Here is a 17,258-nt window from a genome sequence, read left to right as displayed (position 1 = left end):
AGGCACTATGAAGACTGTGTAGGCCAGGCTAGGATGAGACATTATATTACTTGTCTATCAGAAGAAATGAGAAGGTGTATGGTGAAGCCTGTAAATTATGATAAGGTCTGAGAGGTTACACAGGAAAAAGATGAAAACCCAGTAGTCTTCCTGAGCTGGGTGACAGAGGCAACTCTGAGGCTTTCTCAGGATGGCTGGGTTCTGTCGTACGTGGATTCCAAGTTATGGCCTAATAGCAAAACCCCTATGTGAGGCTCTAAAGGGAGAAGACAGGGAACCCCTTCAATGGAATAGGGACCACCAGTGGGGTTTTTAGACTCTAAAGACTGAGTTGAGTAGAGCACCAGCACTGGGGCTTCCAAATTTGGACCTTTTACCCTGTAAGTTCACAAGAGGGCAGGGATAGCTCTAGAGCCCTGACCCAAAAGCTGGGACTGGATCAGAGACCAGTGGCTTACTTTTCAAAACAACTGGACTCAGTGGCCCCGGGATGGCTAAGCCGCCTGCGGGCAGTGGCAGCCACAGCCCTGTGGGCTAATGAGGCTTCCAAGCTCACCTGGGACAACACTTCGTTTTGTTAACCCCTCATCAGGTACAATCTGTGCTGGAGGTCAAAGGACATCACTGATTGACGGGGGGAAGGTTAACAAGATATCAGGCCCTCCTAATGGACACCCCGACATTACCTTAAAGGTGTGCCAAATGCTGAACCCAGCAATTCTGCTTCCAGTGGCCAAGGGTGGAGACTTATTGCATCAGCGTATAGAGACCAGAGAACAAACTTACTCCAGCAGGTCTGATCTTCTAGATGAGCCTCATGACAGCCCCGAGGTTGAAAGGCTTACTGATGGGAGCAGTTTTGTAGAAATGGGAACCCGAAAGGCGGGGTATGCCATAGTTAGTCTAGACGAAGTCACAGAAGCCAAGGCCCTGTCACCCCAGACATCAGCCCAGAAGGCTGAACTAAGTGCATTAATGAGAGCTCTGCAATTAGGGAAGGATAAGAAATTAAATATTTTCACTGACTCTAAATATGGGTTCCACATGCTACATGCTCATGCTGCCATTTGAAAAGAAAGAGGAATGTTAACCGCTAGAAATTCCCCCATAAAACATAAAGATTTGATTCTGGCTTTTTTAGAAGCAGTGCAGCCCCCGACCCAGGTAGCAGTAACCCACTGTAGGGGCCCTCAGAGGGATGGATCCTTTGTGAGCCAAGGGAACAGCAAAGCTGATCAAATTGCAAAACAGGCAGCTCAACTGCAGGAACCTGAACAAGTTATGGCTCTAGTGATTGGCCCCCCTGAACTCCCTAGCCTTCCCCAGTATTCCCCACAGGAACAAGAAAATGCTGAGAAATGGGACTATGAGAAGGGAAGCACAGGCTGGTGTAAAAAGGAGGATAAGGTTCTAATCCCTGAGGCCCAACCATGGAAACTCACTAAGAGCTTACGTGATGTCACCCACTATGGGAGGGATGAATTATGGGACCTGATGCAAAAGGCTTTTTCAGGGACGGGACTTAAAAGAACAGAAAAACAAGTAACGCTTGCCTGTGATTTATGTGCCCGTAATAACCCACAGGCCCATCCAATCCCCACTTCATTACTCAGGCCAATTCAGTGCCGAGGGACATATCGGGGGAAGACTGACAGTTAGATTTCACCCAAGTGGCCCCACGATCAGGATATAAATATCTTCTGGTGTTTGTTGATTCTTTCACAGGATGGGTTGAAGCCTTCCCCACCCAATCTGAAAAGGCTATGGAAGTCTGTTAGTCCCTTTTAAAAGAAATAAATCCTTGGTTTGGGCTTCCAAAGTCCCTCCAGAGTGATAACAGGCCCTCTTTTATAGCCAAAATCACACAAGGATTCACAATGGCCCTAGGGATAGACTACAAGCTACACACCTCTTGGGCAACCCCAGTCTTCAGGCAAGGTAGAGAAAATGAACCATACTTTAAAGAAAACCTTAGCAAAGCTCTACCAAGAAACTCATGAACCCTGGACCAACTTCTTCCTATTGCACCCCTCAGGGTCTGTGTAGCCCTCAGGAGCGGTCTGAGGCTTAGCCCATTTGAAGTGACCTATGGGAGGGCTTTTCGTACTACTGACGTTCTACTGGATGAGGAAGTGAACCAGGCCCTGAGATATATTATTAATGTAGGACAAGTTCAGAAGGCAATCCAGGACTACGCCAACAAGGCACTGCCAGCTCCCACTAAAAATACAGAGGAAGGAGCAGTTCCTTTACAAATAAATCCCAAGGACCAAGCTCTTCTTAAAACCTGGAAAGAGGGGTCCCCCGAAGACCAACGATTGCCAAAATGGAAGGGCCCCTATAAAATAACTTTAACCACCTCCGCTGCTGTCAAACTGCAAGGGGTATCTAGTTGGGTACGTTTGTCCAGACTAAAGCTTTTACCTCCAGAAACCCCACAGGTCAAAACAGATGAACAATACACCAGTGGAAGATCTGAGATACCTATTCAAAAGCCAGGCACCATCAACAGGTAAGTAAAATGATGGATGTAGTGAGTTGGCTCCTATTTGAAGCCTTAACGGGATTTGGGACCTCTCTTGTTTCCTTGGCTGATGTGGCTCTTGACAATTGTCTGGCCCTTGATTACCTTCTGGCAGAACAAGGTAGAGTTTGTGCGATAACTAATACTTCCTGCTGCACTTGGATCAATGAGACAGAACAGGTAAAAATTAATATGAAGGAAATATACGCCCAGGCAGAGTGGTTTCACAGTTTTGGCAGGGGCAAAATCGCCTCCACTGTCTGGTCAACAGTTAAAAAATAAAAACCCTCCCAAAGTTAACATGGTTCCTTCCCTTTTAGGCCCTTTAATGGCTATTGTTGTTCTTCCCCTTTCTAGCCCTTGTTTATTTAACCTTTTGATTGAGTTTGTGTCTTCTAGGCTCCAACAGTTTGAAGTAAGGCTCACGATGGCTCAAGGGATTCAACCCATTCCAGCAGAGGGTGGCCCAGGTCCCTACAGGTCCTTGGAACAGTCAGCAAGGGACTTCTACACCCCTAGGGTAGGCTAGGGTCTGCAGTCCCTGGCCAGCAGGAAGAAGTTTCAGAAGAAGAGACCTTCAGCCCCTTACCCCTTAAGAATAAGGGTGTAGAGTCTCTCAGGGGGGAATGAGACAGGCTGGGACCTGGGGCCCTTTGCTGCAGTGCTGCAATGCTTGTGCCTGGACACACCTTTCCTCTAGCAACAAAATACAAAGAAACTATATGGGACTAAAAATAACTGCATGCATGCACAGTTGGGGCAAATTCTGGACAAAAGATACAAAGAGACCAAAAATCCCAGCTGCCACTTTTGAAGAGCCCGGAGCAAAAGCAGGGTACTGCACATGTCCCCTGCACACAACACCACCTAAGGGGTGGGCAAAACACCTAAGCCACCCCTCTGGCCTGACCTCTGGACACACCCCTGCCCTCACCCCATATAAGGAACAGGCTCGTCCCCCCTCAGGGAGCGAGTAAGCATGGGAATCTGTCGTTTGTTCTCACTCCCCCCTCCTGCATCAGGGGCTCAAGTAAAGCCTTGCCTGAATTTCTTGTCTGGCCTCTGACTAATTTCTGTTGATTCAGGAGACCAAGAACCCCGGTAACATCAGGACCAATAATTGATCACTTAAACAAAAAATTAAATTAATGAGATAAGTATAGATAAATACATTTACCTTAAATAGTTTATTTTAATTGAAAGCATAAATGTATGTCCTTTTTCGTAGTGCCAAGGGTTTCACTCTGAATGACTCAACTGATTCTCCTCTTTCCTCATCCTTTTTAAAAACATAAATCATATTCATAATAGGTTATTTGGGATTTCAAGTTTAGAGAAAGTTGACGAAAGACACTTGCAAACCAGTATGGATGTGGAATCCTATTTTTTTTTCTTTTTCACAAATTTTACCCCCACCTAATCTGACAGTTTATTTTAAACTGATGGACATTTATGGAATCATTCCAAAGCATACAATATTTTCAATTATTTGTGTGGGGAACTGAGTAAGCCATTGGAGGGAAAGGTCCAAAAATTCAGTCTGCATCCTATTTCTCTTGGTCTGTACCAAAATTAGCAACTAAAGTTTAAAAGATTATTTAAGTACTATATTCCAGAATCTGAAGTTTTCATTGAAAGTGATATTTCTGGAAACTAAAAGTCTTGAAAATACATAAACACCTCAGGTCAAGACTATTTGAGTTTGACTTTAGAATTGAAAATTGGGTCAGAAATGTTTTATTTTCTTGTCTCCCCGAAAAACTTTTCATAGCTAATAATAATCAAAATAAGTTGGGGAAGTCTCTACTTCTTACAGCTAGAGATTCCTTTCTTCAGTAGACTGGGAGAAAGGAAGTGTGGAATGCTACAGCATCCTGCATTTGACAGCACCCTGTGTGCTAAACCAGAAGTTTATAAACTGGGATATGTACTCCCCTGGGATACCCAGAGACTTTCCTAGGGGAACCCAGGCAAGGATTGTTTGAAGGGAATCAATTTCTAGACGCTCAAGTTTCCTCTGTACTCTCCTAAAACTGGTCTGCCTAAAAATGCACCTCCAAGCCATGTTGATCCACCTCCCTCCTTTCCGTTTTATAATCATCTTTCTACTTTCACAAAAGAAAGGCACACCTCTCACCATATGGTGTCTTCTTAGGGTGTACTTAACTTAGAAAAACATCTGTGAGACAAAGGGACAGTTTGAAGTATTATGTAGATGTTGATACAATAAATGGTTTTCTTGACTTGTCAGTAAATATGATTGCAAGTAGTTTCCAAGCCTTTGCTTCCAACACAACTAAAGGAGGACCTAATTGAGCTGTAATTTGAAAAATCAGTGAAAAAAAAATTTTGGTGACAGATCACTATGTGATTTTTGGCATATAACTCTGAAAAATTCAAAGAATTGAGTGATGTTGTATAACAAATAACAAATCCCTTTCCATTCCCATCTAGTTATGTGAACAGGTTTGTTAAGCAAACGGATAAGAGAAGACATCCCTTCTATAAAAAAAAGAACAGACTCTATAACAAAATTATCAGAGAGGAAATCGAGACAAATCAGCATGTTCAATTCACCTCGTTTAATCAGAAACAATTTATTCCTTGAAGTCAAATTGTTAATATTTAATAGGAGGGTAAATAGAAACTACCCATTTTGAATTGAAATATTTAATTACTTGAAATCTGCAATTCTGTGTCACAGATAATTTTGGTGTTAGGAGTGGTGAGCAACAAAGAGACTAGAACCCTACTACTGTCATACAAAGTACTACACTGCTAGGAAGGCAGAGATACCATAATAAGTCTCATTAACATCCAACACCACACATAGTTACAAATTGTGTGTGTGTGATGAGAACTTTTAAGATCTATTCCCTGAGCCACTTTCAAATTTAAAATACAGTATTATTAACTATTGTCACCACGATGTACATTACATCCACAGGACTTATTTACTTTATAACTGGAAGTCTGTACCTTTTAACCACCTTCACCCATTTTTCTACCCCCCATCTCCTACCCCTAGCCACCACTAATCTGTTCTCTACATCTATGAGTTCATTTTGTTGCTGTTATTGCTGTTGTTGTTTTAGATTCCACATATAAGTGAGATCATTTGGTATTTGTGGTGATCATTTTGCAATATATACAAATATCAAATCATTACATTGTACACCTGCAACTAATATGTTAATTATATCTCAATTTGTAAAAAATAATAACTAATACCATGTTGGATTGAAAAAAAAAGGCAGAGACAAAGTGCAATGGACACTCCATATGTAAATGACACAGTGGGTTTATAATCTTTGTCACTTTTATATATACACATCCACTATCTAAAAATTGACAATTTTACCTATAGCACGTTGTACTCTGCCTTTGATGAAACAGGACTGAGTGATCAGGGAGTACTAAGGATGTGTTCATTCTTTCTATACCACATTTCAGTATACTCTGTCACTACAGAAACACTTCTTTACATTAAAAAGATATAAATTAAAAAATCTAAACCAAAAAAAAAAAAAAAAAGCTTCTAAACCTTGGAACAATCTTTCCAAACATACAGCATCTTCTGCATTTTTATCTTGTTGTAAACTATAATGCTTCTCATTCTTCCAGTTCCTCAAAGCAAATTTACAGATGAGTGTGACTATCTCTACTCAGAGCCAAGCATATCTTTCACACAGAGAGCGCAGTGCATGTGGATTCAGTGAAGATCCTTTGAAGGAGTCAGAAGAGCCGTATTATTTTATCCTCATGCATGACTGAGAGGTGTAAAAATCCCCATTCCACCTCTAGGACTAGTGCACAACCCACAAACACCCACACAAACAAATAGCAACTCAGGATGAGACAGAACAAACTAGAGGGACTATCAATTGAAATTTTCCACTCTAAAACAGTTTCATTAGAGGTGGCAGTGCCAGAAACAGTATTTTATAGTTGACTTCTCCCAAATTACAATGCAGCTCAGAATCAAAGTCTCTATTATAATCTTTGGCAGAAGTTTTTAAGACCATTTTTATTTACTCCAAACTCTATTGGAACAAAGTCAGCACAGGGCCTTTGCAATTTTTATGTCAAGTGTTTCCTGCTGTAATTAAGGAAGCAGTGGAACTCAGAGGAAGCACCAAAAGAAAGCATCAGGGTGTCCCTTATTGATTGGTGGAATTTCAGAAATTTAAAATTTCTGTTTTGTTGTACAACTGCACTTTAGTGCCACTTTATTCTTAAAATGTAATAAATACAAACTGCTTCAGTAATGATGGAAAAGCTTTCTCAGCTTTAATGAAAACCTTTTATTTGCTACTGAAACTTTTATTATTTCCAAATAGTAGCAGGCAAGAAAAATAATGACTACTTATATTGAGGGAAAACTTTAGCAATTTGAATAACTTTGTTCTTGGGTGAATATTACGGCATTTAAAGTTGTTATATTTATTGTTTTCATTTATTTTTGATGAACCGAAAACAAAAAATATATACCTGTAGACACCATCACAAAATTATTTTCTAATTATACATCAAAATACTAGATAGCTATGTACAGCTATCACCTGTCAGAGGTTGGTCTGATCTGGGTAAGAATTTCCATGTATTTAGGGCTCCTCTGCATCTCAGCTATTGACCATGAGAGGCAGCTAGTGTCATGGTTAATCACACAGGCTCTGCAACCGGACTCCTTGGCGTTTTATTCCAACTCTGAGCCCTCTTACCGTGAAATCCTTGGAAACTTCTCAGTCCTCTGTTTCCTTATCTGTGAAAATAAGGGTGACTAGAATCTGCCTCGTGGAGTGAGTGGGAAGATTAATGAGGTATTTCTTGTTACACAGTAGACTAGAGCCTGGCACATGGTAAGCACTTGATAAATGTTTAGCCCTAATATGGTTTTCTTCTGTGAATGAATGCATCCACCTCTAGACTGGACACTGTCAGATGATATCATTCATTCCATAGACATCTGTTGAGCATTTCTTTATACAAGAATAAGCAAAGGGGGCACAAAGATGAATGAGATATGGTGCCTACAATTTTAGTGCAAGATTATTATTGCATCTTACTGTCTTTCTTGCAGAGTACCGTGAAGCACGCTCTTTCCCGAGATCACACATTTTCCTTTTTTTCCCATGTGCTTGGAACTAATGGAGCTTCAGAAAAATTTCACTTCAGTTTCTGAAATCTTAATCATGCACAATTTAATAAGCAGCTACAGGTTTTTTCCACATTTGAAAATAGATGATTAAATGGTCTAATCAGATTCTAACTTAGCCAAAAACCTGAAAAACATAGGAAGACAACCATAACTGACACATTAATTTTCCTGAATGTGGACACACTGCAAAGAGCAGCTGCAGAAAAGTAGTGCCATTTACATCCCACTGACCCACAGCAACTAAAACTGCACAGGAGTTCAGCGTCAACGCGTTCAAGTACCTAAACTAACTCTATTTGAGATAAATAAGAAGCTTGTTTAGAACAGCTACATCACTTTCCAAAAAGTTCTGAAACTGACTTCCAATATGGCACCTTATACGCCTTTAGTTTAGTTTTTTTTTTTTTTAAGGAATTCCTTTTTTTTTTTTTTGTTATTATTTATTTATTTTTAGCTGCGTTGGGTCTTCGTTTCTGCGCAAGGGCTTTCTCTAGTTGCGGCAAGCGGGAGCGCCTCTTTATCACGGTGGGCGGGCTTCTCACTATCGCGGCCTCTCTTGTTGCGGAGCACAGACTCCAGACGCGCAGGCTCAGTAGTTGTGGCTCACGGGCCCAGTTGCTTCGCGGCACGTGGGATCTTCCCAGACCAGGGCTCGAACCCGTGTCCCCTGCATTGGCAGGCAGACTCTCAACCACTGCGCCACCAGGGAAGCCCACGCCTTTAGTTTTTTCAAACATTTTAGTTTATGTCTAAAGCTCAGAGAATACACTAAAAAGTAAAATCTTTAAGTTTGACTGTAAATCCAAAGCACAACGACTAATGTGGTATTTCAGACATCACAAACTCCAAATGATCTTAAATATGTTGTCCTCTGCTAATTTGCTGCTCTTGAAAATGTGCAGTAAATTTAATTAAAAAGGAAAGCATCTTCAAATTAGTTGCAAGATCAACTAGGATATTATCTGCTTACTAGATGTATCATAATAAAAAACCATCTAATATGCATTACACTGTTTAATTCAGAAGGAAATTGGATAGTCTCTCTTCCAATAAAAGGACCAAGACCGGTTGGGGGTTCGTTGTGTTGTGTTTTGTTTTGTTTTCTCTTTTCAACAGCCAGTAAATGACTGTTAACTTCCTAAAACAGGTTGAATAATTGCCAAAATATGTCTTCTGAGGAGTCACCCTGCCCAAAGCAACGGGAGCTCATGTGTAAACACACAGGCACATAGCTTCTTCCTTCTCGCCTTCCTGCGTCACACCACCTCCCCTGGCCACAATACTTTTAAAATACCCACTATGATCCTTTTGAGATCGGGCAGATAAAAATCCTGAAATAAGGGGTACCCCTCACAGTGACACCTCCCTCAATATTATATCAACTCACACCTCACTTGTATGCAAGACGCCGCAGTGAGGATTTATCCCTAAGCCCTGATTCTCCAAACGAATGCATATGTTGTGACCTCTATTATTGCATTTAAACACGTATGTTCCACAGCACAGGATCCTCTTGATGCCAGCTAACGTCCCTGCTTAATGTATGCGTTTTTCACATCCATTTTTTAATCCTTCCTGAGCGAACATTTCAAAGCGGGCGAACATCAGTGAAAGGCGAGGGAGGAGATACGAAGCCTGGGATTTCTGCCATCCTCCCTGCGACCCAGAATCCGTATTATTTTTCTCCTCTCCCCAGCCCCCTCTCGCCCCCTCTCGCCCCTTCCCTCCGCAGCAGGAGGGGGGCGGAGGGGCCGCTGGCTGCAGTCGCCACCTGCCGCGGCGTGGAAGAGCTCCGTTTGTCACTTACCCAGTGGGGTGAGAATGGCTCATTTTTGCAGGATCCCTTCTGGACCCGCGACGGGTGCGGAGGGTGGGTGCGTGGGGCCCGTGCACGCTGGCGCCGCGACAGTCGCGCTCGCGGGGTGGCTCCGCCCTGCGGTCGCCCGTGTGCGGGGCATTGGGGCTGGGCCGCCGCCGCCCCTGGGCGCCCGGGCTGCAGGCAGCCTCCCCGGCCCCCACCCGCCGGCGGTATCCACAGCGTCTCTGTTGCTAAGGCAGGAGGGAAGGCAGGCGCGGAGGCTCTGCAGAAGCCCGAGGGCTGCTGGAACCGAGCCTGCGGAAGCTGGAAGTGAAGCTCAGCTTCCAGCCCTTTTTCTGGGCCCAGATGTGGGAGGAGACCCAGGCCCCTGCTCTGTAGCTCTGGGGCGCGGGTTCCCTAGGCACCTGAGATCTGAAAACACACACACACACGCACGCACACACCCTGTTTAGGCAGGTGTGCTTCCTGCTAGGCCCTGGGGAAGGGAGGGCTAGGTGATGGGCCGAGGGTAAGGTAATTAAGAGCAGGGAGCAGCTACAGTGTGATGCCTTGGTTTCCAACTGTAAAACAGACCCTAGATTGCAAGTTCCAGGAAAAGAAAGCTTTGAGTTTTGATTTTGTTTCTGCAACTGCCAGAGATTGCAACTGGTGGATTTCCTCCTTGGAAAACCCCCATCCTTGCTCCTAGCTGAGGCCCCCACCTCCAGCAGGCAGGACTGACAGTTCTGACATTCAGAAGGTGGGAAAGATGCTGTTACTCAGTGAAGCATGCTAGCACCTGGAACTGAACTTGTATTTGAATCCAGGAGCGAGAATGCAGGGCTTAGACGAAGAAGCCTGGATTTACGTGAGAGGGCCTTGGTGTGGAAGAAGTTTAAAGCACTGGATTCAGATGAGCTATTCCTAGTCCCGTTTTTGCTTCATCAGGTTCTACACTGGGTGATTTGATCTCTGGCCTCAGATTCCTCATGTGTAAGTGAAGGGCTGGACACATCCACGGTGACTGAGCTCTCAGTGGATCTCAATTCTAGCTCAGCCACACTTACGAGTTGGAAGGACGTCAGCTCATTAATGGCGTTCTGCTTTCCCACACATCATAAAGGCCCACCGAGCATGTTAGAGTCCAGCCTCCTTTGCACGACATTCAACGCCCTTTATCATCTGTCCCCAGCATCCTCATCAACCTCATTGTGACCACTTTCTCTACCTCTGCTACCCGAAACTCTAGCAAGACCAAATTTTGCACTATTCCTCTCATGGGAACATGCTTCCACGCTGACAACCTAACAAACTTCTATTCATCCTTCAACACTTACCTCAAACCCTGCCTTCTTTGACGTCCCCAGGTGAGTTGATGACTCCCACCTCTGGGGCCCCACTCTGTCTGGACCCTCACTTACTGATCTATGGCTGTCTTTCCTACTTGAACCTGAGCTTCTCTATTTCATGGTATATGTCTATTTTATTTTTCTGTATTCTCAGAGGCAAACAGCAGTTCAACAAATGTTTGGAGTATAAATGAAGGAAAAAAAATCTCTTCAAAGTGGTAGCATTTTTATTGAGTATTCACTAAATTCTCTCCTCCGCCCTTTATTGAGCACTTACTAACTGTTCATTATCTCATTTAATCCTCACCTCTACTCTCTGAGGTAGGTTTTCTCCTCCAGTTCATAAGACAAACTAAGACACAGAGAAGTTAATTATTTTGCCTGAAGTCTATAATAGCTCCTAAGTGGAAAAACCAGGATTCAAATACAAATCTGATTCTAAAGCCTGTGTTTTTAACAATTACAAATTCCTTTTCCCATAAGTCTTGTGCATTGCTGCAGAAGTCAAATTTTCTATACTGTCAGAGTTTTCTGACCTGAAAGACCAAGAGCCATCTCAGTGGAGACAAAATAGGGTTCTAGCTCAATAGCTTAGATCCAGAGATGGAGGACTCAACTCTGCTTTGGGAAGCAGATGGCTAGAGCAGCTGGAGAGAGGCAGAGGTTGTCAAAGAAGGAAGATGAGAGGTATGAAAGCGGCACCTTATGCTTAAACAAGGAAGCCTTATAGATACCTAATCACTGCACAGCCATAAATGGGACTTGAACCCGCTCTTTCCCCTATAAGCTTATCCCCATTGACTGTGGTTCCCATTGGGCGGTGTCCTTAATGCTCTCTGTAAGTAGATTTCACCTGGATAAAAATTGGTAGGGAGGGAGGAGGGACTATAGAGAGACTTTATAATTTTCCCAAGGGCTACCAACTCCTAAGGATGGTGTAAATAATATAATCTTATATAGGTACTAGTTGTTACATATTAATTCATTCGTGCAAATAGAAAATGGTAGTCTCTCACTGGTGGAATGAGAAAGGAAATTAAAATACACTATTTAGATACTCAGGGTTCTGTAGGAAAGACTCCATGGCACTCCGCAGACGGCAAGGTACCCTCAGCAGCATGTATTAATTCATAAATGGGGTTTGAGTTCTCCACCCCTGTGAGCTGCACAATTTCACATCCCTGATGAAAACTGCAAGGAAGCTACTAATTTTCACTTCAGAAAATGCTCACTGTGAGAATGTATTGGGAATTTAGCCAGAAGGAATTTTTATGTTAATTTCTAGTATGGGGATAGGAAAAAGGAAAAAAGAAAAAAAGTAAATTAAACTGTTTCAGAGACCAAATAGTCACTGGAGTCATTTTCATTTTCTCACAGGGAAACAAGTCCCCAGATGTCCCCAGTAGTATCATAAATTTATAAAAGATTTCTGTTTTGTAGGAAGACATGTGGAATTAGGGTTTGGCGGCAAGAGATTGATAGAAGCAGGAGAGAAGAAAAGACAAGAATTACTCCTACAATGCTGATTGGATCTCTGCTTTGGTTGAATAGGAGCTAGACTTAAGGATCACAGATCTAAACCATTAGTGACCATCTCCTAGGTCAAGGGTGGGAAATCTACAGCTCAAGGGTCAGATCCAGGCTGCTGCCTATCTTTGTACATTCCACAAGCTAAGAATGGTTGCTACATTAGTAAATGGTTAGAAAAAATCAAAAGAAGAATAACATCATAGGATACATGAAAATTACATGAAATTCACATGTCAATATCCATAAGTAAAGTTGTGTTGGAACATAGACACACATTTGTTTGTGAATCACCTATGGCTGCTTTGGTGCTACAAAGGCAGAATTGAGTAGTTGCCACAGTGATCTTATGACTCACAAAGTCTAAAACATTTACTGTTAGTCCTTTACAGAAAAAGTTTGTCCACCCTACTTTAGATTGTCACTGCAATCAGAGAGATAATTTACCCTTCTAGACTTTGAGAACAGATATCACATCTTTCACCTTTTATCCCCAGCACCTACCACAGTGCTTCTCACAGAGTATGTGCGCAATAAACAAATGAAGGAATGAATAAACAGATGGGAGGAATGTTTTCCCACGGGTTTATCTTTCTCCCACAGATAAAGATCAAGTCATCAAAATTTTCTCCTCAGATATAACAGACATGCCTGATGATTTGATGTGATCCCAGGGCTCCCTTCTTTTAGCAACACTGTATAAAACTCCAGTAAGAAGTAATGTAAGCATTTCATCAGGACACAGTTGTAGATGGTTAAGTTTACAAGAGAGCTTCCTAATACCTTACATTCTCCAACATTAGCTTGGGTCCTTCAAAGCTGCAGCATTGAGAAGTTGGAAAATGAAGAACAAATGTACAAGGATTTAACTTCAAACCTGAATTGTTTGCCAGCCTTCCCTAATAAGCTTCCCTAATTGACTTAATGCCAGTGAGCCATTTAGTGAAGCATGGCATTAGGTATAGGAAAGGCTGAGAGGGCATGTACAATGGATAGAGTGACAAATTCAAGGGGGCATCCCTAATTTAGAGTTCTGAGCAACCAGGATAGGCAAGATGTCCCCAAACCCTTCTACCCCTATTTCTGAGCTGGATGGAATCTACAGACAGATTGGAATGGGGCAGTCACTGGAGTCATTTAGTGGCCATGGGAAATCAGTGGTATTTACTATGCCTGAGGTCTCAAAGATGAACAGAGGTCCTGTCTGCCCTGAAGCTTGAAGTCTATTGGCTACACAGACATGCAGACAAAGAATGATGCGGTGCCAAGTGCTGTGATGGAAGTACAAATAAGGTGCAATACAGAGGTGCCTTCTGACTGATGGTCCTTTCCTACCCCCATCGCCCACCATTTCCAGCCATGTACCCACTCTCTGTGACGCTGAACACCACTTCTCACTAATCACATTATTATTTCATCTAGCCTTGACACCCTGATTATTCCTCACCACCCTCTCCCAGGGATTCTGTGCCAGGAGAGGGAAAAGACTGGCCCTGACGGAGAAGAGAGAAACATAGAAGCTGTTGGGGAGGCATAACCACTAAGGAATCTGTAAGGAGAATACAGGATATTTGTGTTTTAATTGTCTTCAAACAATTATATTACTGATAAATACATCCCCATCCCTATCCCAAAAAATTTGTCCAGGGAAGTCAGAGAAAGACTCACAGAGGAGGCAGTACGTAAGATGAGGCTTAAAAGATGTGTCAGAGTTGGCCGGGTAGATGGGGCTTGGGGGGAAGAGGATGTCTTCCCCAAGCCAAGACCTCCCCATTTAAGCCTCTCAAGCTGACAGTGGACTCAGTGTCTATAGACCCTGTCCTAGTTTCTGTAGCCCAAACATTAATGGAGGTTGTGATTTGGATGAGAAAAAAAGAAGAGGAGGAAAAGAAGAGATAGAAGTTGATGGTTTCATCAAGGAAACGGGAGTTGAACAGGCCTCAGGTGTGTCAAGCCCCTGCTGCGGGGCCACCCCCTCTTCTAACACAGTGTCTATACTGTCGGCGCTGTATATGCATATACGGTGTTGTTTGCATGCATATCTTCTCTCCTCCAACCGCAGGCTGAGTTTCTGCTCTCTCTTCAGCCCAATCGAATTGCCGTGAATTTAAGTACTTAATAAGTATTTGTTAAGTAAGTGATACCAGGAGTGTAATTCATGTTTCCCTGGATACTCCATTTGGAGGAAAGGATGTAAAGCAGGTGACGTAATAAGAGTCATAATAATTATTGCCCTGGCTCTGGCTCCACCCATGTATGAGTGAATTTGTTAGATGGTAACAAGCTCACCATGTCTGTGATTATCCACCATTAGCCAAAAATGCTTTCTAAGTCACAGGCGTTGAATCCGGGGAGAGGAACGGAGCAGAGATCTCACAATGGCTGGATGCAACGGAAGACTAGGTTTGCTTATTTGGTCCGACGTTCCCTAAGCAGCTCTAGACGGCTGACACTACTGTTTGCCATGAGAAACAGCATATGTGGAGTCCATAGCATTTCACGCAGGCTCCGCTTGGCCTGATAGCAGAGAGTGTCTGTCGACGTTACTGGGTACCCGGCGCCATTGTAAGTGCTTCACTCCTTGGGTCCTCACGACTGTAGGGTGGGTGTTATTTTTATTCCTGTTTTACAGATGAAGAAACTGAGATTCAGATAAGTTAAATATCACCTACTTAGTGACACAACTGAGATTCAAATTCCATTTTCCATGATTCCAGAACCCACGATTTTAAACACTTTGCTCTCTTCCCTCCCACCTTCCAGACGTAAGGAACGTAACCACGCATGGGGAGGGTAATAACTGTAAGGTCACTGATCCCAAGGAAAGTTGTTCTCGATTGTACCAAATATTCTCCCAGCTTTCCCCATGCACAATGGCTCAGTAATGTGGCTGGTGAAAAGAAACCAAAGAGCAGGGATTTCATTTCTTACCAAACATCTGTTTTCTGACAGAGTATATAGAATGTTCCACATCCTCTAGCCCTTAAGAGCAACAATCTCTAAAAAGTTTTACAGCTTCCTTTGGTTCAAATGGCACTGGACTTGGCTCTTCCATGGAAGCAGACCGCACTGATCTTCAAGCATTCAGGCATCGTAAACTACTGACTGAATTTTCTTTTCTCTAGCCAGAAGAAAAGGGGGAATGTATATACTCTATACAATGGAGTTGATTGTATAGAAAAAAACACTGCACTTCTTAAACTCAGGTTAAAAGTAGACTCATGGCGTTGAGCAGAAGTCTGGGATTGTTCATATAGGAGGCGGATGATAGAGAAGCTCATGAAACAAACAATCTGAACTGCAGTATTTATTTTTAAATAACAGCATAGCTTTATGACCTACAAATTCATATTATAACTCAAACTAGGGCTTCCCTGGTGGCGCAGTGGTTGAGAATCTGCCTGCCAATGCAGGGGACACGGGTTCGAGCCCTGGTCTGGGAAGATCCCACATGCCATGGAGCAACTAGGCCCGTGGGCCACAACTACTGAGCCTGCACGTCTGGAGCCTGTGCTCCGCAACAAGAGAGGCCGCGATAGTGAGAGGCCCACGCACCGCGATGAAGAGGGGCCCCCACTTGCCGCAACTAGAGAAAGCCCTCGCTCAGAAACAAAGACCCAACGCAGCCATAAATAAATAAATAAATAAAAATTTAAAAAATAATAAAAATTTTAAAATATATATATATAACTCAAACTAGATTAAAGTCTTAATCCTAAAATTAAGGTGCTACCTGATAAGGTCCTTGAGAAACAGATATTGACTAAAGATTTTTTTTTTTGGTAATTCACATATTAGTTTCATGTAAATAAGCACCCCTAGAGGAGCTTGAGTATGCTTTCACTAAGAATTGCTCAGCCAACGCTTTCCCCCTAAGAGCACAAAGGTTAAAAAAAAAGTTTTTGCATTGTTGGAGTGATCATGGATTCTGAATTAGTGAGACTTTCCTATCACAATAAAAGAAATGGACGCGTGGACCTAGCATCAAAAACATACAAAGGGGAAAATACCGTTCTGGAGTGGGAGCTGGAAACTGAGATTATCCACCAGCCAACTAACTGTGGGAAAACCCAAAACAGTGAAAATAAATCAATAGGTAGGCAGATTAAAACAGCAAAATCGTGAGCTCCTGAGCTCTACAAATTCATTTGGAAAGAAAAATCTGGTGATTCTTTGAAATATGGATTTTGTAACACAGTCCCCATAGCTGACCCAAAGTCAGAATTGTGGGGTTTCTCCCTTCCTCCGAGTTTCTTTTTTAAGTAAGTTTTTCTCTCGTTTAATAAAGTCCACTTCAGATTCCACAATTTGGTGGAAGAGGAGGAATCATGACAACAGGGTTTATTGTCTGCACCCGCACAGGGCTGTTGCCATAGGGAGCTTTCTCCCCTAAGCTAAATGGTTGGCCGAGGCAGGGATCCAGGAGGCGGGCTCTGTTGAGCCAGAGCTCCACATCACTGGACATGAGAGCAGGAAATTGCATGGCCTTGTCCCTCCAATGTGTTCTATAGGCTCACACAGGAACTGAGACTATTTCCTCAGCTGTAACCCAAAGGGAAAGAAAGTGAAACTGTTAACACTGGGGTGTGCTGTGGTATGGAGAAGTTTTGGCAAGCAGGGAAAAGAAGTCAAGAGGAAAAATACAGCTTTACTAACCTAAAAGGCAATAAGTGACATAGAAATAGGCGAAGTCTTAAATGGAAGGCACTTACTCAGCTTCAATTATCTACAATCACAGAAAGTAAGAAATGCACAAATCCCCTTCACTTTGCTTGGCATCACGTCTTTGCACTTAAACTTGAGCAGTCATGCATATATGACATTTAGATTGTGGGAATTTCTTCAGATGTACCAATGAAGCCATGTTATAAAGAAGTGGTTTAAGAAGAGGTAGAGACCTGG

At 42.8% G+C, this 17,258-nt stretch overlaps 1 protein-coding gene across 3 annotated transcripts in view; it reads right to left on the bottom strand.

Annotated features, from left to right (window-relative positions):
- The window catches only part of ERICH3 (glutamate rich 3), a 118,360-nt gene extending 107,475 nt beyond the window's left edge, over positions 1-10,885 (bottom strand). For all 3 annotated transcript variants that reach the window (XM_082418763.1, XM_082418765.1, XM_082418764.1), the window contains exon 1: positions 9,490-10,885. In XM_082418763.1, the coding sequence (XP_082274889.1) occupies positions 9,490-9,512 (23 nt within the window). In that variant the 5' untranslated portion in view covers positions 9,513-10,885. The remainder of the gene's footprint in view (positions 1-9,489) is intronic.
- Positions 10,886-17,258: the final 6,373 nt, after the last annotated feature.

The sequence above is a fragment of the Balaenoptera physalus genome (assembly GCF_965194825.1).
Source record: "Balaenoptera physalus genome assembly, chromosome: 1".
NCBI lineage: Eukaryota > Metazoa > Chordata > Mammalia > Artiodactyla > Balaenopteridae > Balaenoptera > Balaenoptera physalus.
This window is presented reverse-complemented; position numbering and strand designations above follow the sequence as displayed.